Here is a 20,981-nt window from a genome sequence, read left to right as displayed (position 1 = left end):
TGAGAGATGACAGGATTGTAGATATGGATTCCAGACCTTTATACAATGATAATATTTCTATGTTAACTACCTTTTAGTGTCTTGGATCCAGAATCTAAGTTTATTTTCAGATGGAAAATTACAATGAAATTCCTCAAACAATTCTGAAATGACTAATAAATATGTTCGCCTGACATGTTTAAGTGCAAAAAATAGCAGCAAATGTTATCCCATTGACAGATGAATTCACGTCATTCTGTTTGTAACAACAGCGCCACAGTCACCTGGGCCATGTGGCATTCATAAAAAGCATTAAGTTTGTGATTGCCGAGACACAGAAGCAGCAGCGTATGGTTTCCTTTAGACATGTTTTCTAAGGAAAAGACATTCTATGTGACACCTTAAATGGCATCAAATGATCTTGATTGAATCAAACTTCTAATCAGTGCAGTTCAGTCAGCACTGGTATGCAAATCTTCTCTTGGGGTGTCAGCACAAGGTTATACCTCTCACCCAGAAATAGTATGTTCAATAACAGAAGTTATTCAAGACTTTTAAATTGACATTTATAACATTTCATAAAATATATTTGAGTTTGCTCCTCGTAATAACAGCATAGCCACAATGTACAATTCTGCAGTTTACAAATGATTTTGTATTACAGTGTCTGGTATACAAGGGTCGCCTTGTGACACCCAGTGACCGGAGGAATCATGTTTTTGGTGGACGGAAACTCTACAAGCAACCAGTTGGACTGAAGGATGAACTGATGAGAATCCAGTGGTCAAAAGGACAAGATCACTGACCTCACGTTGTGACAAAGGTGATATATTAAGAACACCCTGGGGAAGATTAATTATGTGTGGCAGAAACATTAAATTTGACTCGGGGATCACCTGATTAGAAGTGGGTGGTTTTTATACCTAATGAACGTGTGTCCTTAAAAACACCCTCGGGGAATTCATCACTGGCACAAATGTTCACATATACATCCACGTGAACTCTGTCTGAGTAGAAAAAGGTGGCCCCACAAACCTCCTCAACATTAAATTCTCTTTAATTCAACAAGCTCAAGGAGTCTTGAGACGACGGTCGTTAATGAAAGTTGTTCTTATAGCTAATCATTACTGTATTTAAATTAGGGAACTTTATCTGGTGATTTCACTGATGATAAAAAAAACAACCTTTATATTCAAATGAGCAAACCTTTGCCCTCCTTAGTACTTTTACCTCCTGTAGAGGAATATATGCACTACAGTAATGGTAAAGTCTAAGTAACAATATTTATTTAACCCTCCACTCCTTGGCTTGGATAGAATCTCCTTAATTCTATATAGGTAAGAAGTATTTTTGTAAATGTCGTTGATAATAACACTGACCAGTGCAGTAATGCGTGCTCCATCTGACAGTTTGGTAACTTTAAATTCAAAATCTACATTGTTTTAAGTATACAATTATGTGGTGATGTTTGTAGGGTGTTTGTCATTGCATAATGTTCTCTGTAAGAGGAACATTCTTTGTCTTTCAATGGTCTGTTAAAGCAATACCAAACTGTGAAATTCATTTATGCAACGTATTCTGACACTTAATTTATGAAAATAGAAACACCACGCCACAGAATGTGTATTAAATGAGCGAGGGTGTTTTAGTTCTTTTGCTTTAAGGGAAAGTGACTGCTTTACATTTTTGTTGACCTAAACTAGCATTAGCATGTATGTGTTACTGACTATTTTTTCAGTTTAAATGTTATTTTACCCCTCCACCTCTTCTCCATCACATGACCTCCTCCCACCAGGTGAAACCATTTAAACTGATTAGTGACCGGTGCGCGTGGAGGCTGCACACACACACACCACGTTTCTCTCAAGCGGGGTATTTGGACCCTTTTCTGTCTGCGCTTTTGTTTTTTAAGTCTTTTTTATAATTATTGTTTTGCAAAAGTGTATTTTATTACCCCGTTTGTTTCCTGCCCGGGGCAAAAGGAGTCGTGGACAAGCCTCGAGGCAGAGTTCACACTGGGTCGTTACAGCAGCAGCAGCAGCAGCAGTGTTATATAATCGGCAGTAACAATCAGTTCAGACAGAGCTGAGCTCGAAGCTGCTACGCTGCAACCCGATCACTGCTTAGGAAGCCCAAAGAGGAAAAGGTAGGAAAATAATGACATTGGTTGGTATTTGTAATGTTTTTGACACTGTTATAGTTATTATTATTATTTTTTTTTTTTTTATGATTAACAAACATGTATCTCATGTAAAAGCTGTTTTGCTTCTGAAGTTTTTCCTGTGAATCTTAGTTACCTACATCAATTTGTTTTTAAATCATTGGCATTGGCTGTAGATTGTGTTGTTTTTGTGTAGTTTACATGAATGTATAGCTGTTCGGTGTAGTTGTGATACTCAGCACTCCTACATAGTTATTTTTTCATCACTGCTGCTGACATGAGCACTTTGTTTTAGCTGTGCTTTTAGGATCATAAATCACATAAAGTGTTTTAACTGGTTGTAATTGCAGTCCCAATATCACAATATCTAACACAAGTAAATAATGCAGTTCCCCATCTTGGATATTATGTGGAACAAGTGATTTTCCTTAAACCCAAAGACTTTGTTCGTCACTGTACAGTGTTGTAGCCATAAACAATCAACAGCGTCATGTGCAAAGACAGTCTGTACTATCTGTACGTCATCACATTACATGGTATAATCTCTAAAGGTATATGCTGCTTGAGGAATACAGTGTGATCACTAATTGCATAACCCCTGCTCTTTGTTTCTATGGGATCCACGTGAGGTCAGTGAAATCGTGTCTTTAGTCACTGAAGCCCTTTAGATATACACGTCATGTAAATACAATGAATGTGTATAGAGCTGGCTGCATTTCTGCCTGTAGTGTGCCAGAAAACGCTTGCCCATTGTTTGTAACTTTGGTCCCTGAGTCCAAATTAAGTTGTTTGGGGCCAAAAAAAATTGCCTTTGCAAGCAAAATTCCCTTCCTTTGCCCCTTTGTTCCCATTAATGCTGCATCAGCGCCAAATGTTTGGACTTTTGAGTCCTGAAAGTATTAAATGTCAACTAGGCTGTTTTTACTTTACATCACAACTCCTGCATTGAAACAATTGACTTATTGGTGGTTCTTTCGTTATGAAAATAAATTGAAGTGAAAATAAGTGGTGTTTTCTCTCCACAGGAAGCTAAGATAAGACTATCGCAAGCTACAACAAATCACTGAGTTTTAACGTAGCTTGTTTCCTTACAGGTTTGTGTGTACCAGCATGGACAGTATGCTGGAAAACCTCTCAAAAAATGTAAGTGGTCATGCATACGCCTCACTCAGTTTCCAGCAACAAATCCAAACATTTCATGTCAAGCTGCTCCCTTTATATTTGTGCTGATCTCTTCTTTTTGACTCTTGCAGGAGTTTATCAGTATTTGTGTCCGGGATCCAAGGCTCCAGAAAGAAGACCTGTGGCACACGCATGTTGACTACGATATCTGTTTACATGTAAGGTGTATGCGGCACCTTTTAGGGAGGGACGGGGATGTTTGTCTGCAAGCTTGCGTCTTCGAGTTCATGCCTAACGTCTATACTTAAATCTCTTTGCAGACAAATAGCATGTGTTTCCGAAAGAAGGCTTCCTGTGTGAGGCGGCGTTACAGTGAATTTGTGTGGCTGCGTCATTGTCTGGAACAGAATGCCCTCATCATGTATGTCACACTTTTTATTGGTTTATCAGCTATGACAAATGCATTATATATACATAAGTTGCATAATAAAAGCTACTTTATCATTGTTGTAGCATTGTTAACTTTTACTCTTGAATATTCATTTCAACATATACACCACCTCTGCAACAGTTAAAAGACAAATTGAAGTGTGTAGACTCGTATAGCACTGTTGTATTAGACTACACAGATATACATTAAAACCTTTATGTACTTTTTTTCTCTTGATATTCCTACCAGGCAATTACCAAAGTTGCCACCCTGGAACCCTTTCTTCAGTCTGAAGAATAGAGAGCAGGTCTCACAGAGGATGAAGGGCCTACAAGAGTTTTTAGAAGGGTGAGTTGCTCTGAAGTTAAAACCAAATCAACTTCTTTCAACTTTTTATGTGAAGTCTTTTTTTTATTTATTTTTTAATCTAAATTAATTATTTTACATCCTGACACACATTTTTTTTATTTTTACCTTGGATTTCTATGTTGACATTGCCACATTTTCCCTTCTCCAGTGTTCTTCATACGCCGTTCTTGTTATCAGACAGTCGGCTCCATCTGTTCCTCCAGTCCAACCTCAGCATCACAAAGATAGAGAGGTGTGCTCTTGGTAGGACCAGGTACACGGTGGCTGAAGCCATACAACGTTCCAACCTGGATTGCATCACAATAGAGGACAAGGGCTCCTGTGACTCCGACTGTGAAAGGTCCGAGCGCTGACATCTTGGTTAATGTTAAAGATCAGTTCTCAGTCTATATTGAACTGATCGTTCTTTTTATTTATTTTTTTCTCGGCAGCTCTTCGTCGTCTGGCTTGGGACAAAGTGTGGACTCTATGATGCGAGATAGCCCACTCCCCTGCTTTGAGTCCTGACGGGCTGAGAGTTGTTTACCTGACAGAACTTCTCACCCTCACGTACTAAGTCTTGATGCTCTGTTGTTTTACCCCCATGTGGCTTTCTTTTTGTACATGGATGCATTGACTGTTTTCTCCTCCAACCATCAAAAGCAAAAAAATCCATTTCGTCTCGTTAACTCCATTACTCTCCCCTTAGCATTTGTTTTAATAGTGGGTCTCTTAAAGCATGTACTTGAGTCATTTGAATGTAGTGGAGTACTTGAATGTGTTGGGAAAAAAAAATATTTTTCTTGTTTTTAAATGTATAGTTAACCTACACTTGCAATGACAATGTCTTTAATTTTTTTTTGTATATATATATATTTTTATCAGCACTGTGGCTAGCAAGGGATGTTTTGACTTTTAAAAAAAAAAACAAAAAACTTTTATCACTTGTTATTGGATAAATAAACTTTTTTGAAGAAAACAACTCATTTGACACCTTGGCCCAAAACATGTCTTTGTGACCTACAGTACATTCATGATGCACTGTTCAAACAGCCCAGTAGGGGGAGTGAAGACATAAGACTTTTATCTTAATGTATACAGTAGAGGTATTGATCACTGCTGACAAAGATGATCCAGTTGTCTGTACTGTTGTGAAGGTGTAATATTACAATAAGTATATGTTAAGAATCTGCTGCATGTGCATTATGGTAATAATTAGATTGGTATTTCTGTCACAGATTTTCTCTACCTTTTTTAGTGGCTGAAAATGTAAACTAATACAATCATGTGTGCATTGGTATCTTATTACAGCTGCACAAAACTGTTCACTTAATGAACGTTTGTCATAAGGACTTAATGAATGAAGGAATTTTAATATTAATGACAGTCAAAAAGGTATATCGGGTTAACAATTCAAATATTTCTGATCTACAGTCTGTCCGGTCAAATGGCAAATACAAAAAAAATGCAAATCTGTCTAAAAAGTAGATACACTAAGTGATTTGGGGGTCACATGGTTAAATCACCTGTGTAGAAAAATAAAGCAAAATTGAGATAATAAAAAAAGGTAAAGAAATGTTTAAAACCAAGCAAAAACCCAAATCTTGACTGAAAAAGTGCCGAGTGATAAAGTCTCATCAGGCAAAGACTATACAGCCAATTCACTACTATCTAACTGAAAAAAATTATACATATCTGGAGTGTGAATGGCTTTGACAAATGGAGAAACGTCTTGTTTTCATTTGTGCAAATCCCAAATGTCTCCAGTTGGATGTTTGTGATATGCACATGGAACTACAGTGCAGTCTCACACAGCAAACCTGCAATTCTCCGTCAAACCTTCATGAAGGTTACGCTGTGGACAGTTAATGTACCAATGTGCTTTCTAGGTTTCAACATCTAAGGCGACGGTCACATCTCAGCCCTGTCACCACTTTCCCAGGTGAGACGATCTAATTAAAGTAAGACAGCAAATTAATTTAACTATTACAGACTGATCTTGGGAATCACCTGAAGATAAACAAGACAGTGTCAAATTGTGTGTGTTATAGGGATCAGTGTGGAAGCATAGATGGGGGAAGAGACACGAGTGCACATGTGATGGACAGCTGATGAAAGCAACAAAGACTCATTAAATGAGAAAGCGGCTGACCACTGCCTCAGCCAAACTGCTGGACTGATGTGCGCCGGGCCCACCAGTAAACCCGGGCCTGTCTCTGTCCTCTTCTCTCCATCCCCTGGATGGTGCTGTCTCCCCGTGCGCACGAGCCATAATGAAGCTGTCAATGGCTTCACGAGCCAGCTACTGAGCTGTACACACATGGAAAACAGACCCAGATACGTACATATACAGCATCTGAAAACACGCTGACAACTGTGAATACACCCACCCACACACATACAATATATACTGTATATATGCCCTGGTGGTAGCGTTTTAGATGAATGAACCTTCTCTGTTTTCCTCATCCTGTCATTTTCTTAGTCCCACTGGTTTGTGGTTGGAGCTCTCCATCTCCGTTTGCTGTAAAGGCTGACCTTATCACTGTGCCCCATGGCAGGCATACAGCATGACACAGACACACATACACAAGTACACACACACAAACTGTTTGGTTCAGAGCCAGTGAATTTTCTGACAAAATGAAATGCAACTGTGGCAACGTGTGTGTGTGTATGTGTGCATATACCCAGCTCTTTATAGGGGAGAGGATCTCACATTTGGATATTGAGTATTCGCAGTACATGTCTATTTCAGCTCAGTAATTTATAACTCAATTTCCAGTGTGCACTGATGCGCTTCATACCTCCAAAACACCAAACAAAGCCCAAACCCAATTGTATTTCAAAGCAATTAGAGTGTCCAGTGAGTTGTGAACGAGCCACGTTGTGGTGGCTCTGGGCCCGTGTGATATTTTTAATTGTTAATTTTCTGTCACATTAGTCAACTCCAGCGCCTCTGGCCAGGTGACCGAGCTCCTGCAGGCAACACATAAAATGACTCGGAACACATTCTCAGCTTTTTGATGCAGTGTCGTGGATGGTGTTTTTATGTGTGTGTGTGGGGGGGGGGGGAAGGTGACTGCCATGTGTGATGAGTTAAATGACCACGTCTTATATTATATTTACTGCTGTTTTATGGCAGGGATCTTTCTAATGCTTTTCAATATATGTGGCGGCCATCAATATTAGCATTAGTTTATGAGTCTAAATTATTAGCTCATTTAGAGTTTCACCTGAAGCCACAGTGGAATGACTTCACCTCCCTCACCCTACAAAAGCCAGCAATGGCAAAATCCATATGAGCAATTAGCCTGTGCAACTCTCCCCCTGACCATGTGCTTATTTTGTGTCTTTCCATCACTCTTCCTTTTTACTCTTTTAATTTTCTGTTCTTCTTCCTCCCTATAGGCTGCTACTTTAATTAGCAGCGATTCTCTCTTGTTATACCGTGTATTCCTCTTGCTGACATCGCAGGCCTGGCCCACTGTACCTCAGCTGTCTAACTGTTGACGAAGGAGGCCTGGGTCTTGACCTCTCAGCCTCCCCCCCCATTCCTCTCTACTCCCTATTTTTTTTTTATTTTTTTTTTTTACATCAGGTGATGGTTGGGTCAAAGGCTGTGACTTGCTTTGTATTTGTGATTATTACCTTTAAAGTGCTACTGCACAGTGCATCATTAAAAGTCAATGCATCTTACTCTCCCTCACTCACCCCACCATTGCACATCTAGAACACATGCACACATACCCACATACACACACACCCATTTTGCAAGCTCTTTGCACATCACCAGCCATTTACCAGCTAAAATATGACCCATGCGTAGATAAATGTCACAGGGCCATCTATCTGGGAGTGTTAAAAGTTGGCTAATGGAGATGACATATTAGCAGCCCAAATGACTGCCATAAAAACTCTCGCCATACCTAACAGTGCCGCCCGGCCTCTGTGACTGCAACAAGATATGGCACTGGCACTGCAAGTATCTGTCTGCAGGAAGATGGAGAGGAGTGGAGGGTGATGATCCACATGGCATTCATTTGATTCAACAAATTCTCTGGATTCACTTCCCTTAAGAAGTGATTGGGGAGGTAAACGTAGCATCTTTTCTGAGGGGTACACATGTTATTTATATAACATCATAGTGATTTAATGATTATAACACGTCACCTTTGGCCTTTCACAGAATACTTGAGCCAGGCCGGCCTCATGTCGATGTTCGTGTGGGTCAATAGAACAGCTGTAATCAGTACCGCGCTCCAGTTCTGTGTGAACATCCTCCACAGGTATGCGCTCACCTCACTCTCCTCCTCTTTCATCACTCCTATCTCTTTATTAATTACCGTTCTCTATCCATGCGTGTCTTTCTCTCTCTGAGTGAATGGAGCAGTTGTAATTGCTTCTCTCTGGAGCAGTTAGAAGCAGCACAAAGGAACCGTATAGAAACCACATTTGCATTCACGATGAGCTGAGATGGCGAGGAGGGAGGGAGGGAGGGAGGGAGCACGCAGTGCCCTCCTGCCCTATACTGAGCAGCTCCACTTACACACTCTCACTTTCTCTTCTTCCTTCCCTCCTTCTTTCATCCATTGTCTCCCTCTTTCCATCCCTCCCTCCCCCTTATCTACTCCCACCATCCCCACCTCCTCCCTTTCACAGCGTGGCTCCCCTTGCATTGTCTTTCCAGAGAGTTCCAAGGTCGACGGGAGCTTGCTCATCAGAGCAGGGTATTGTACACTTAGCGCCGGAATGGACAAGCTAATTTGAGTGAGGGAGTGTGTGCATGTGTGTGTGTGTTTGTGTATGACCTGAGGCCTGCATTCGTGAGCCAAAATGTGCAGAAATATGTGAGTGGACATTGTGTGTGTGTGTGTGTGTGGGTGCGTGCGTGTGGCAGTATTTCTAATGGCTGGTAAAAAGGGGTGAAGGAGAGGCGACTGTAATTAATAACTCAAAACCTCAGAATTGCAGTTTTTATAACCGCCAATATCTCACCACCTCTCAGACCTATGTCATCATTCTCACTCACTCCCGTGGAGCAAGCACACACACACACACCAACTCCTCTGGGCTCTTCTTTTCCAGCTTGATAAGCAATTCTCGTTTGTTTCAGCCTTTTGATCAATACAGTTAAAACGCCAAACCAAGCATAATTAGGTCTGAGATGGCTCCCACTGTGACTGAATGGGCTTCACCTAGGGAGGTGCTTGCCATTACTATCATCATTCCACGTGTGTGTATGTGCGTGCGCTCGAACCCCGCACAGCGTGATCTAATAGAATTGACAAAGTGCACATCAGGACGTAGATTAAAGGAGAAACCCTCAGCTATGGCTTGATTTTAGCAGGTGATGGAGTTGCCCATTCGCCGTGCCTTCGCTCACCTCCATCTTCATCCCCGTAATCATTTAGACAACCTTAACAGTGCATCTTTGCCAACAGCTTCATTTCAATATGTTGTAGGCCACCTCGATCATTTTTATTGGTTTATTTACTCAAAACAATACCTAGATGGAGACCAGAGAGGTCATAAATTGTCTGCAATTACCATTATACACAGTGAAATGACTCTCTTTTGTGCTCTAACCTAGGCTGAGAACCTTAGTGAAATTAATCCCAGACAGGGAAGGGAGGACCATTTCAGGCACTTGATACACATCAAATGTATTCTATCATCCATTTACATAACTAAACCTCAATGAAGATCCCCGTGTATCAATCCGGTGGACGAGATTCAAAATGTGATGGCTCCGAAATAAAAATACAGAAGCTGAACATGAGCGGAATCCTTTAGGAGCCGATGTGCTTTTTGCAGATTTGGATCAACTGCAATGAATTGGAACAAATTAGTAGCCAGTGTGGCTGCCATCTTTCATCTCTTTCTGCACTTTCAAGGTCGAGAAAGAGGAGCTGTTTCTCTCCAGGGTCAGTGAGGATGCTCATGGAGAAATGTGTGCAAGGGCAGATGCCAGGGACAGGGTTATGTCAACAAGACAACAAGACTGCAGTTTGGTTGAACGGCCTCTTAAAAGATAGAGCACAGGAAGACGATATCTCAATTCTGATCACGCTTGTGTTTGTGTGTGTGTGTGTTTGTGTGCGTGCAGTGCATAGTGTCGGGAGGGTTGCACAGGTGTCTATGAGGAAAAGAGAGAAAGAAAGAGAAGGAGATCCAAAGTATTGCTGCTGTTGGGGGGGGAGTCTCTTCAGACTAGAGGTGTTGTGCATGTGCATGTGTCTACAAGCAGTCTGTGAGAGTGTGTGTGTCTGTGTGTGAGTGTGTGTGTGTGTGTCTGTGCGTCAGGGAGGATGCGTGGCTGGTGGAGGATTTAGACCCATCATAAAGGAATTCTCCCCCTCAGCCCGTAGCTCATCCCGACACTTTTATGCCTTTTTATTTTCAGGCCCATTGCAACCAGGCCCAGAGATGTGATTTATACTGCCTGGCAGCATGGGCACTGCAGCAAGAAAGACAGATGGAAGGAGGGAGGAGAGGAGAGGAGAGGAGAGAAGAGGAGGAAGGGGAAGGGAGTGGGGTGGGGGTTGGAGGTTCACGGGAGTTGTCGGGGGAAGGAGGGGAAGTGTTGTGTGCGTGGATGGTGGGGTAATAAAAAAAAGGAAGGATGACGGAGGTGGGGTCAGAGGAAGAAGAGGAGAAAAAAGAGGGAAGAGGGCTGAGAAAGGCAAAAGGAGAATTGGAGGAGACTTCTCCTTTTGTGGCGAGAAGCGCTCCTCATCTCCGTCTCGTCTTCTCTTCTGCTCTGCCATATCTTCACCTCTACATTTCTCTCTCTAATGAGTTATTGGCCCTGTCTGACTCAGGAAGAGGAGCCCCATCTCTCCACCACACTGGCGCCCTATATCACCCTCCTTCGTAAACCCTCCTCCACCATCCCCTCCACTCCTTCACCCTCAGGCTCCCGGGACACTCCTCCTTCTCCTCCTGCTCGCCTGAGGTGTGTGAAATATTCATGGGACTCCCATTGATTGGGAACGGGAGGTACAGGGGGTGGGAAAGCATCTGACAGGCTCAAGTCTGAGTGCAAGGAGACCACCGCCCACAAAGAGACAGCTCACTTACACTTTACATGGAAGGGGAAGGGATGGGTGGGGAGCAGGAGATGGGGAGACAGGTAGACAAAGGAGGAGGACAGAGGTGGAAGGGTTGTGCAGTAGGAGGCAGGTGAATGCCATAGAGGGAAGAAGAAGGGGATTGTGATGCTGTATGCAGTTGTGTGTTTGTGTGTGTGTGTGTGTGTGTGTGACACCTGCCTGCCAGTGTGGCCGTTGTGCTGTCTCTGTGCTGTAACATCTCTCTCTGTCATCCAGCTGCCTGAGAGGAGATGAGCTGCCATGCTGACTGTCATTCATCCATCACAAAAGACACACACACACACACCCACACACACGCACGCACACACACAGACACATGCACACACACGCACACATTCTGCTTGTGATTCCAAGCAGAACATGCTTTCCTTTCATCTAAATTTCCACTTAAACAAAACAGCTTTTTGCTCTGAGATGATACATTTCTCTCCCCTCCTCTCATCCTGTTTCTATTCCATTCCAGACCACAACTGTCACAAATGAATTCTCCAACGGGCTTTGCCTCCCAAATTCGACTCTAAATGAGAACTGCCTTTGGTTTATTGCCCCATTAATTTGTGGTTATTTACCACAGATATTTCAAATTTGATACTGAAGCACTCGTGTCTGTCTTGAGTCGTGCCGTGGAAAAGAGGAACACACTGGTGTTGAAAACATTGGAACAATCTACTCCACCACCAGGGTCAGTGCTAACATCAGCTGGGGTTAATTGTAAGGATCATAAAAATGGCTCATATTCTAATTGAATTCTAATTACTTTTGTCATTAATTTAATGGGGCCATTTATAATGTCCCAACAACAGAACTATGTACTTTGCATATACCATTTTGTGGAAGCAGATATAGGCATACATCTATACGTATGCATGTGTTACTAGAGCTAAAATATATAACACAGCATGATGGAACTGTGGTCGTACGCTCTCCATAACTCTAACATCAAAACTGACATGATTCTTTCTGGTATGAAAAGCAAGTGCAGGTATGTTGGAGTTCATCTCGATGACCTTGCCTATAAAATTACAAGCTATAGGGTTATAAAAGTAAGATACATTTAATCTTACCACCAATATTAACAATACGTCTGTCTCCAGTAAACTTCCTGCCCAATGGTCTTTACAGAGATTATATATATCTATGTATATAAAACCATTTTGTAAAATAGCTCCAAGTCGTAGTAAACACTACTCAAAAAGGAGTAAATCATACATTTGTTATTGTGTATTTGGCTGTGTGTTAATGCTGGGGCACACATGATATATTTTGGTGTTATGGATCAACAATTCCATAACATTTCAACATAATGTGATCTGCGAGAGATCCGACCTTTGCACCGTTGTTTATGGCTTTAGGGAACACTGGGCTGTAATGGGAATGGTTGACCAATTGAGGACGCTTCTGAAAGGTTGCAATCCTAGCCTTGGCAACAACTGCTTATGCCAGATGGTATGAAAGGAAAGTGTTGGATTCATCAGCAGCGCTTTCGAAAAACAAGAGAGTCTTCATCCCAAAACTGAGACTGATCATTCTCATGGCTGTGGTCAACCTCTGGTTCATCGGCAGACTCATAACTCTTTTAACTAATTAAAGACCTGAGAGTGGATGTTGTTAGTGCATCACTGACGATGCATCATCATTGCAAATATCAGTAAATGATAATAAAATAGACCAGACACACACCTCCAAATGCATAAAGCTGTGTTTACATCTTCTCTCAGTTCTTCTCTTGGTCTCAAACCCACACGCTGCCACACTTACACCAGTGGAAAACCAATACAAACATCTATCTCAGTGTCTCTTTCCACTCGCCTGATCCCACGGGGAGGGGGGCACTTGTGATCTCAGAAAGGTCAAACGAGTCTTCTCTATCTTTTAGAGAGTTTTTACGTGGAAGCTGCTCGCCTGGTGACGTGATTCTGTCGATGGGGATGACGTCCTTGCTTCTTCTCGCGTCACCACCTGTGGAATTGCAAGTTATGCTTATCAAGTAGCATAAACAGCTGGGTATACGGTGGCCTGTTGTTTCTGTGGAATGTTTCTGCAACTCATTCATAGCATTTATTTCGTAGTCCACAGACCAACCCCTGCATAGTTTTTTGTTTTTTTAATCATTACAGTCACTTTGCACTGGACTTTCCACTTTGCACAATTTATGACGGCTCTAATTGTTCACTGCTCCTGCGTCATGGTACGTATCTTTGAATGTACAAACACGTGCTGCGCTGTTTCTTCAACCGTACTCGTCGTCCGAGGCCTAACAGCCCTTGCTGGCGTGATGAATTTGATAAATCCTCTTATCGCCCCGGGAGACAATTAAAGAGCATGTGACAGGGGTCCCTATCTCCGCTCTCCTCCTGTAGCGCTTCATTTAGAAGCCATTTGTCTCCTCTATGGATTTCCTATTTTTAATGGCATGCGTATGCAGGGGTCGGGGCCGTGCTGAATAATAGATGCCTTTCGCTCCTTCTCTCTCCCTTTCATTCCTTCTCTCCCTCTTTCTCTCTCTCTCATTTCCTCATCTCTGGGCCCCATGGGAAGGTGTCAGAGTCACTCTGGAAACCAAGATGCTGAGCTCCTGGCGCTCTCCAGATTCTGGCAGGAGGCTATTCAATCTAGTGGACAAGACTTTTGGTGAAAGCCAGCGGCAGACAGTGAGCTGATATCAACGGGCAAAACGTTAACCCTCAGCCTCCCCCCCCCCCTTCCTCCTTCCCCATATCCTCAGTAAAGGGCGTTTATCACAGAAAACGGGCTGCTGCGCAGTGAGGTGATATATCGCCCTGGTCGAGCGTGAATGAATAGACTAGTAATTATCCTGTTAAAAGGGTGGCCAGACAAAGAGAGAGCCTCGCTATAATTTAAATTGTTTTGTTTCCCCCACAGTCGAAGCCGGGCCTGCTGACTGACATCAGGGAATGGGAAAAGTGAGCCTATTTATAGCCTGAGACGTTCAGCTAATTGTAGAATTTAATAAGGTTTCTGGAAGAGTGGATTCTGTAAAAGCCAGCGGCCTGCACCTCCTCTCTGCTCTGCTCTTATATCTCCCGTCTTTCTTTGCCTTCGCAGTTTTGATTGCTCTCATACTTTGTGTCTGCATCTTTCCCATGACAGTGATATCTTGCTATCTTTTATCCCCCCCTATCTCCTCCCTCTTTTTGTGTATCATGACCTCTCCCCCCTTGCCTCACCTCCCAACAGCCCCTCAATTTTTCTCCCCCTCCCTCATCCTGTTATCTCCTATCACTTAAAATCTGGCTTAGACTAATACTCCTCTCAGTTTTCTTGCACAACTCTGATTGTGTGATTCTCAGTATGTCACAGTGGTTTAAGGTGTGCGTGGATGTGTGTGTGTGCGCGTGTGTTTGTGTGTGTGTTTTGTCTGGTGTGTGTGAGACAGGGGTAATTGAGCTCAGAGGGTTTTCTGTCTTTGGTGGCAGAGGGGAAATTGGAATCTTCAGAATCCATTAGAGAGACCCTCTCGCAGTGTGTGTGTGTGTGTGTGTGTGGGGGGGGGTTTTGTGTGTTGGTGCATCATGTCTGCATATTTGGCGGCTCGTGTGTTGTGAGTATCAATATAGCAGTGACAGCGCGGATGAAAGAAACTCCAGAGATGAAATTGAAAAGTCACAAATTAACTGAAACCATCTTGTTTGTTGGCGTTATGTGCGTCGCAGATTGTGTTTGTGTGTGTGTGTGTGTGTGCAGTTTGTATACGCTGGCTCTCTGACATTCACTGACTGACTTCCTTTATAGACTATAGTAAGAATGGAAGAGAGAGAGGAGAGAGGTGAAACAGCAGGTAGTCAACAGCAGATGGTCTCTGGCTTCCTCCCTGCAGAGCTATCACTCTCCCTGTCTTTCTGCACTCCTGCCAGTTTTTCCCCGTATCACATGTTGTATAATGTGTCGTCTCACCTTCTGCATTCTTTGTCACGTATACAATTTTGATCAAATTCATGTTCGATCTTGACATTGACATTGTGTATTCATCTTCTACCTCTTTATCCTCCACATGAGGGTCGCGGGGGTGTCGCTGGTCGCCAGTCCATCATAAGGCCAGAGACAACCATCCACTCTCACACTCCAACCTTAGAGTGTCCAAAAATCGGAGAACCTAGAGGAAACCCAAACCCTTGCTGCAAAGGTAAGAGTGCTAACCTCTACACCAACCGTGTGACCAAAATGATCCAAACAGTGATCATATATTATTCTATACTGTGCTAAAAAGATACAAACAAACAAGTATATCTACCGCATTGGCTTCCAATCATTTGGACAGCCTATAAACAAAGCATTATACCCTACCCTAACCATCGTCAGTTAATGGCAAACCCTCGTCTTCATCCAAATCCAATTAATGAATCCCTCTAAATGGAGAAAAAGAGACAATGCAGATGCAGCTTTTTGTCGCATGAGCAGTCGGTGAAAATAGAATTTGTGTGAATCACAGTCACGAGATCTAAACTCGGTCCATCACCTTAAATAACCCTTTAGTTTATCAGCTAATCTTTCTCAGGTTTTGAGGCTTCGTCATTTCGAATGGCAACAAACCACGAGAAGAAAGTGATGTTACTCTGTGAAGGTTCTCAGTCATTCAGGTCTTCTGTAGTCTGGACAGCTAACTCCAGTCGCTTACAGCCGACGACGCTACTCTTTAAGTGAATCTTACATTAAATAATTATTCTGTATGGACCTTGTCATCTTTAACGTTCTCATAAATGTCCTTTACATGGGAAATAATCCCAAGAGAAGACTCAGACAAAGACTGAAAAGTATGAATTCTTACTTTCTTGTCACTTGAAGTGATGGACAGGGGTTTAATTTAAAGAGCAAAGTGTAGGTTTTTGAGGGAAATGAGCTTTAATTAATACAGTTGCACTGAAAGCACTGTAGTCACAGCTTCTTAAATGACCTCTTTGTGTGTGTGTGTGTGTGTGTGTGTGTTGATGATTTAATACATACCACTGTGTCTTTAGAATCAGATTATGTTGCTAACTGTAATTTGACATGAAACTACATCCATACAAATACAAGTAGGGACACACTGTTTTCGTATATATAGTGTGTGTGTGTGTGTGTGTGTGTGTGTGTGTGTGTGTAATGATTAGCCTTCTCTTAATGGGAAAATAACGTCAGAGCCACTGGGACATTTAATCCATCTGAGCTGATTCTGTTTCCATCACAGCTATTGATCAACTCCAGTGACAAATCAACAGGGGGCTACTTTGTGTGTTTGTGTGTGTTTGTGTGTGTTTGTGTGTGTGGTGATGGGACTACCTTACGCAGCATTTTACTATGTCACAGACCAAACGCCTAATGATGCAACAGTAGCCTCATACTTTACTTTTTCTTTGTCTCATCCTCTCCCTCACTCCTTCATTGGTTTTCACCTCTTCTCTTGTTTTGTCTCTGTTTTCAGGCTCACACTTATCCTCCCTCTCTCTCTCTCTCTCCCTCTCTCTCTCTCTCTCTCTCTCTCTCTCTCTCTCTCAGTCCTCTCAGTCGTTAAGTGGTATTGGCTTTAAAAGGGCAGCAAATCAGTTGCTGATTAATACTGAATTTTTGGGGCCATTTGTCTGCACAGTTGCCCCTGTCTGTGACACAGCCCCACCCCCCCCACCCCCCACTTTTCTACCTCCCTCACTCTCTCCCTCTCTTTCTCCCGCTCTCCTGCTCTCTCTCTCTCTGCAGTGATGAATGACCAGCTGATTGCCGAGGGATTAGAGTCGTCACGGTTACCTGTGCCTTGACAAAGTGGTCCTGATTGGTGACCGAGGCACTTTGGGGTGATGAGGGGGGGTTAGTATATGGGGGGTGGGGGGGGGGTTGGGTCACATCACAAAATGAACTAGTGTGTGTGTTTGTATGTGTGGTCAGTTTGAGCTGAAGGTTTGTGTGGTCTGTATTTCCACAAGCAGGGTTAGAGTACACACTTTATTGGGTTTGTTGTTGTGTGTGATTAGGGCCATGGCTCCACTCTCTCTGTGTGTGTGTGTGTGTGTGTGTGTGTGTGTGTGTGTTTGACTGGGGCAGGGGTGAGATCCTGCCCTCTCTTAGACACTGATTCTGTGCGACAGAGATTGGCGAGGTCCCGGCAGCAATGTGACCACACTGACACCCGAGTACCTGGTAAACGGGCGCTAGTGGACACTGATGAATTGGCACTCGGAGGAATCGAACGCAGGCCTAATCAGTGCATGGATCCCCCTGCAGCAACATTTTTCAGTTTTGTCCTGCCTTATCAGGTGCAGCGTGTCAGCTCTGTCACATCCCATTGGTCCAGCCTCTCTGTTTCTCACACACGTCGCTGATTAGGTGCATTACAAATGATCAAGCAGGGGGCTATGATTTCTGCATTAGCCCCGTGTGTTCAAGGGTAAGTGTGCATTTGTATGTGCAGGATCGCTTGAATGACTGGCCTGTTTATGACTAATCACGTTTAAAGCAGGTCATTTTTTGCATTCAGGTTCCTGTGGACATCATACACATCCTCGTTGATGAGGCATGTAAGTATATTTCTGGTTGAGGTGGCTCGTGAGGAAGGATCCCCTGGATCCTGACCCCGAACATCATGTAAACAAATTGGAGCATAAAGCAGCTTTAAGGAATATACTATAGAGAGAAGTGTCCATTCAGAAGGGACATTCTGATTAAATGGAAAATGTTTGTATACAGGAGTGACACTGAATAGTTCATCACATACTGTATGAACCCATCCCAAGAGACTCATTCCCCCTAGTTCACTTCACTCCTTTAGCTTTTCACTCTTGTCTTCCACAGTCAATGTCTCCCAGAGATGCAGTCACTGCCCGTCTTTCCAACTGCCCATCTTCTGCTCTTTCAGGTAGGTCAACCCTCCGTGTGCTCTTATCACTAACACAGGTCAAACCATGCGCCCGCTTTGAAGTACAAACTGTTTCCATTCCTGTGAGAGCCTCAGAGTATCCGTTGAAAAGAATGTGTTCACATTTCCCGGACCACCTTCAAACGTGTTCAGAGTGATTTAGAGCTGCGCGAATTATGGCGCAATATTTTCTCTGTAGGTTTCTGTACGAACACGGAATGGGACAAGCCTGAGAGCTGCGTGTTTGTGATATAGTGTCACTCAGAACAGATGTTAATATCGGGTCTGAGTGGGATTTTTCATCGAGTGAATGGGGACACGGGAAAATGATAACATCTACATAAACAGGCAGACTAAACCTGAGCTGTAGAAGAACTCCTCTCATTACTTTGTCGATTGGTATGATTTTTCTGCTCCTTGTTCTCATATATTTGAATTACTGTGAATTAGCTTTATGTTTTTCTTCCTTATTTGTAACATACAGTAATACAGTAATTCAGTTAATGCCTATTTTAAAGGCAGGGTTGCTGGAAGAATAACTGCGGACAATTAACATACTTTGAGCTCCTCTCATCAGATGAGCACACACAGATGCACTTAATTCATATTAGACAGATAACCCAAGGCAATCTTTTTATCTTGATTTCTCGAGGTACTGTGTGCTTCTTTATGTGTTACTTGATGTGGTCTTTTTTAGACTCCTGTCCACTGTAGCTTTAGCAAAAAAAAAGGCCAGCTAGAAGTAAAACAGTGAAAAATCTGCTTAAAATAGAAAAATCTGTCACAGAATAAAAGATTTATATGCAATCATGTTTAAAAACAGAAATATCCATTTTGAAAGCCAGATGCTATAACTGGGTAGACGGGAGAATTTAGTCATCTGTTTGCAGAGAAATAATACGAATATTTTCATAGCAGGATTAAAAGTAGCCTATGTTGAGGGTTTTTGAAACACCTACTCTAAGGTTTATAATGTGCTCATGATTATTTTACCACTACTAGTCTCAACAACAGAGCCTTGTAACTTGAAGTTGTGACTTGAAAATTATATTTTCCTCTTGAACACAGGATTTCCTGAGGAGGCGTACAGGAAGAGAGAGAGAGAGAGAGAGAAGGCCAGAGAAAGACAAAAGGAGAGGGGTCTTCTCTGGTCGGTTTGTCTGAAAATCTGTCAGAGAGGGGGATCCTGCAGGAGATGGAGGAAGAGGAGGGAGGAGGGAGGAGAAGATCCCTCCTGTCCCTTCAGGCTACAGACGGATGAAGGATGGAAAGATGGAGAGACGAAGTGATGTGTAGTTTGGTTAGAAGATGATTATGTCAGGGCAGTAGAGGCTGAGGAAGAGCCTTGACTAATTATACTCATCTATTACAGGCACAATTAAAACCTGGCTAATTTACTGCAGCCTGACGCTCGCACATCCAGCTGATTTATACCAGGGCTCAATGACACCCGGAGGACACTCTCTCACCCAAACGCATAGACTTGCATGAACACCGAGGAGGAGAGAAACTCAAGGAGACACATGGATACGTTCCCTGTATTCTTTCCTTTAACTACCTGTGTTACAAATGATGCCATTTATTGACCGGCGGGTTCACTGTCTCCAAGAAGTTACGACACAGGCGATGAGATTGAAAGTGTTAACAACAGACCGTTTGACTTGGCTGATAATTTGACTTGTCTCGAGACCCGGTCACACCAACATAAACACGCCCGTGTTTAATGGCGACATTAAGGGTCCTTCAGATCATTTCTCATTTCCACTTGTGGCTGTGGTTTCATTGATATAAAAATGAAGGTCCACGTTAGTCCACTGCTCTATGAATGCTTACTCGATATCACATTCCAGTGGCAGTGATTTCTCTCTGGGTGTTTGCCCCCACATGTATGTCTTTGTGCTCTTTGAGTGATGAGCTGTGCGGGTATGGGCCCTGGAAGAGCTCGCATACGCTCTCTTTAAGGTTCTTCATTATCATGTTATTTGACCAAAACTGTGTTGTGCTACATGGAGCATGCACGGTTGCTGCGTGCAGCCCACGTAATCACATAGCGGTATAGGGTGCTCGCTTACATCTGCATGGTGCCGTCACGGACATGAGCGGATGATGACATTTACATCATTTAGAATGCTGCCTCAAACTGGCCCAGCCAGTGAATCTGCTCATGGGGCCAAAGTTATTAAATTATTAAACACATTTTTAACCTCAATAAATGGGAGTCAGCGTTTTCTGAACATCTTTCTTGCTTTTTATATTGTCACAGCTCCAACTCGCTCTCCCTCTTTCATTTAGGAGTGTATCTGTTGATTGAAACAGTGTGGACAGTGGGCGGGGATGGAAAAAGAAAATGTCAGCAATTTGTTTGCTCTCCTATGGTTTGTCAAGGTGTGAGGTTGGCTCCACCTTCTCACAGGATGGGCCATGTCTGTCTGAATTTGCTCCTCCCCCAAAATTTATCAATCAGTGCAAAAATCTTGGCAGTGTATCCGCCCATTGATGGTGGCTCTACCAATAAAAAACTCCTCTCTCTCTCTCTCTCACTCCCACTCTCTCTCTCTCTCTCTCTCTCTCAGCAGCCCTCAGGTGATGCAGCACTTAAAGGGTTAAGTCGGCAGCGTGCTAGATCTCTGCAGAGGTGACAGATGCTTCCTATCCCACCCAGCACCACAGGGGAACTGGAGACACTCGGAATACCAATGAGCCACCGTCTGACACACACACACAAACACAAGCAATGCACATGTGGGCATAAATATTCATACGTGAGTGCACAGGGATCACTAATGTACCCAAAACATGCACCCAACCCGCATGCATATGCTCAGATGAACACTATATGTACCTGCTGGGCTAAATAAAGGGTGTCATATTTATGATAATCATCTGTATGCACATCAAATTAAGGCCTTCCTGCGTTGTACGACCGGCGTTAAAACAAATAGACGCGCATGGCTCCCTTTCCAGCAGGAGTCAGGCAGATGT

The 20,981-nt window shown here is 43.0% G+C and overlaps 1 protein-coding gene across 2 annotated transcripts; it reads left to right on the top strand.

The window, feature by feature from the left end:
* The first annotated feature begins 1,228 nt into the window (after positions 1-1,228).
* snx10a (sorting nexin 10a) lies at positions 1,229-5,031 on the top strand. Of its 2 annotated transcripts, XM_058619326.1 has the most exons (9): positions 1,241-1,316; positions 1,775-1,851; positions 1,962-2,125; positions 3,235-3,283; positions 3,394-3,480; positions 3,583-3,683; positions 3,942-4,040; positions 4,210-4,401; positions 4,493-5,031. In XM_058619326.1, exons 4-9 carry the CDS (start codon positions 3,251-3,253, stop codon positions 4,566-4,568), a joined length of 588 nt encoding a protein of 195 aa, XP_058475309.1. In that variant the 5' UTR covers positions 1,241-1,316; positions 1,775-1,851; positions 1,962-2,125; positions 3,235-3,250; the 3' UTR covers positions 4,569-5,031. The 2 variants fall into 2 exon arrangements, with proteins under 2 accessions (XP_058475310.1, XP_058475309.1); XM_058619327.1 differs by lacking the exon at positions 1,775-1,851 and having other exon boundaries at positions 1,229-1,316.
* The last annotated feature ends 15,950 nt before the right edge of the window (positions 5,032-20,981 follow it).

Source organism: Solea solea, chromosome 20 (genome assembly GCF_958295425.1).
Source record: "Solea solea chromosome 20, fSolSol10.1, whole genome shotgun sequence".
NCBI classification, from domain to species: domain Eukaryota; kingdom Metazoa; phylum Chordata; class Actinopteri; order Pleuronectiformes; family Soleidae; genus Solea; species Solea solea.
The sequence above is the reverse complement of the archived record's forward strand: the minus strand, read 5'-3'. Positions and strand labels throughout refer to the sequence as shown.

Bases quoted from the DNA above. Each gene is read 5' to 3' on its own strand.
- snx10a (XM_058619327.1), top strand. From the start codon at position 3,251: ATGGACAGTATGCTGGAAAACCTCTCAAAAAAT. The intron at 3,684-3,941 runs GTATGTCACACT...TATTCCTACCAG, and splicing joins GAACAGAATGCCCTCATCAT to GCAATTACCAAAGTTGCCAC. The intron at 4,041-4,209 runs GTGAGTTGCTCT...TCCCTTCTCCAG, and splicing joins CTACAAGAGTTTTTAGAAGG to TGTTCTTCATACGCCGTTCT.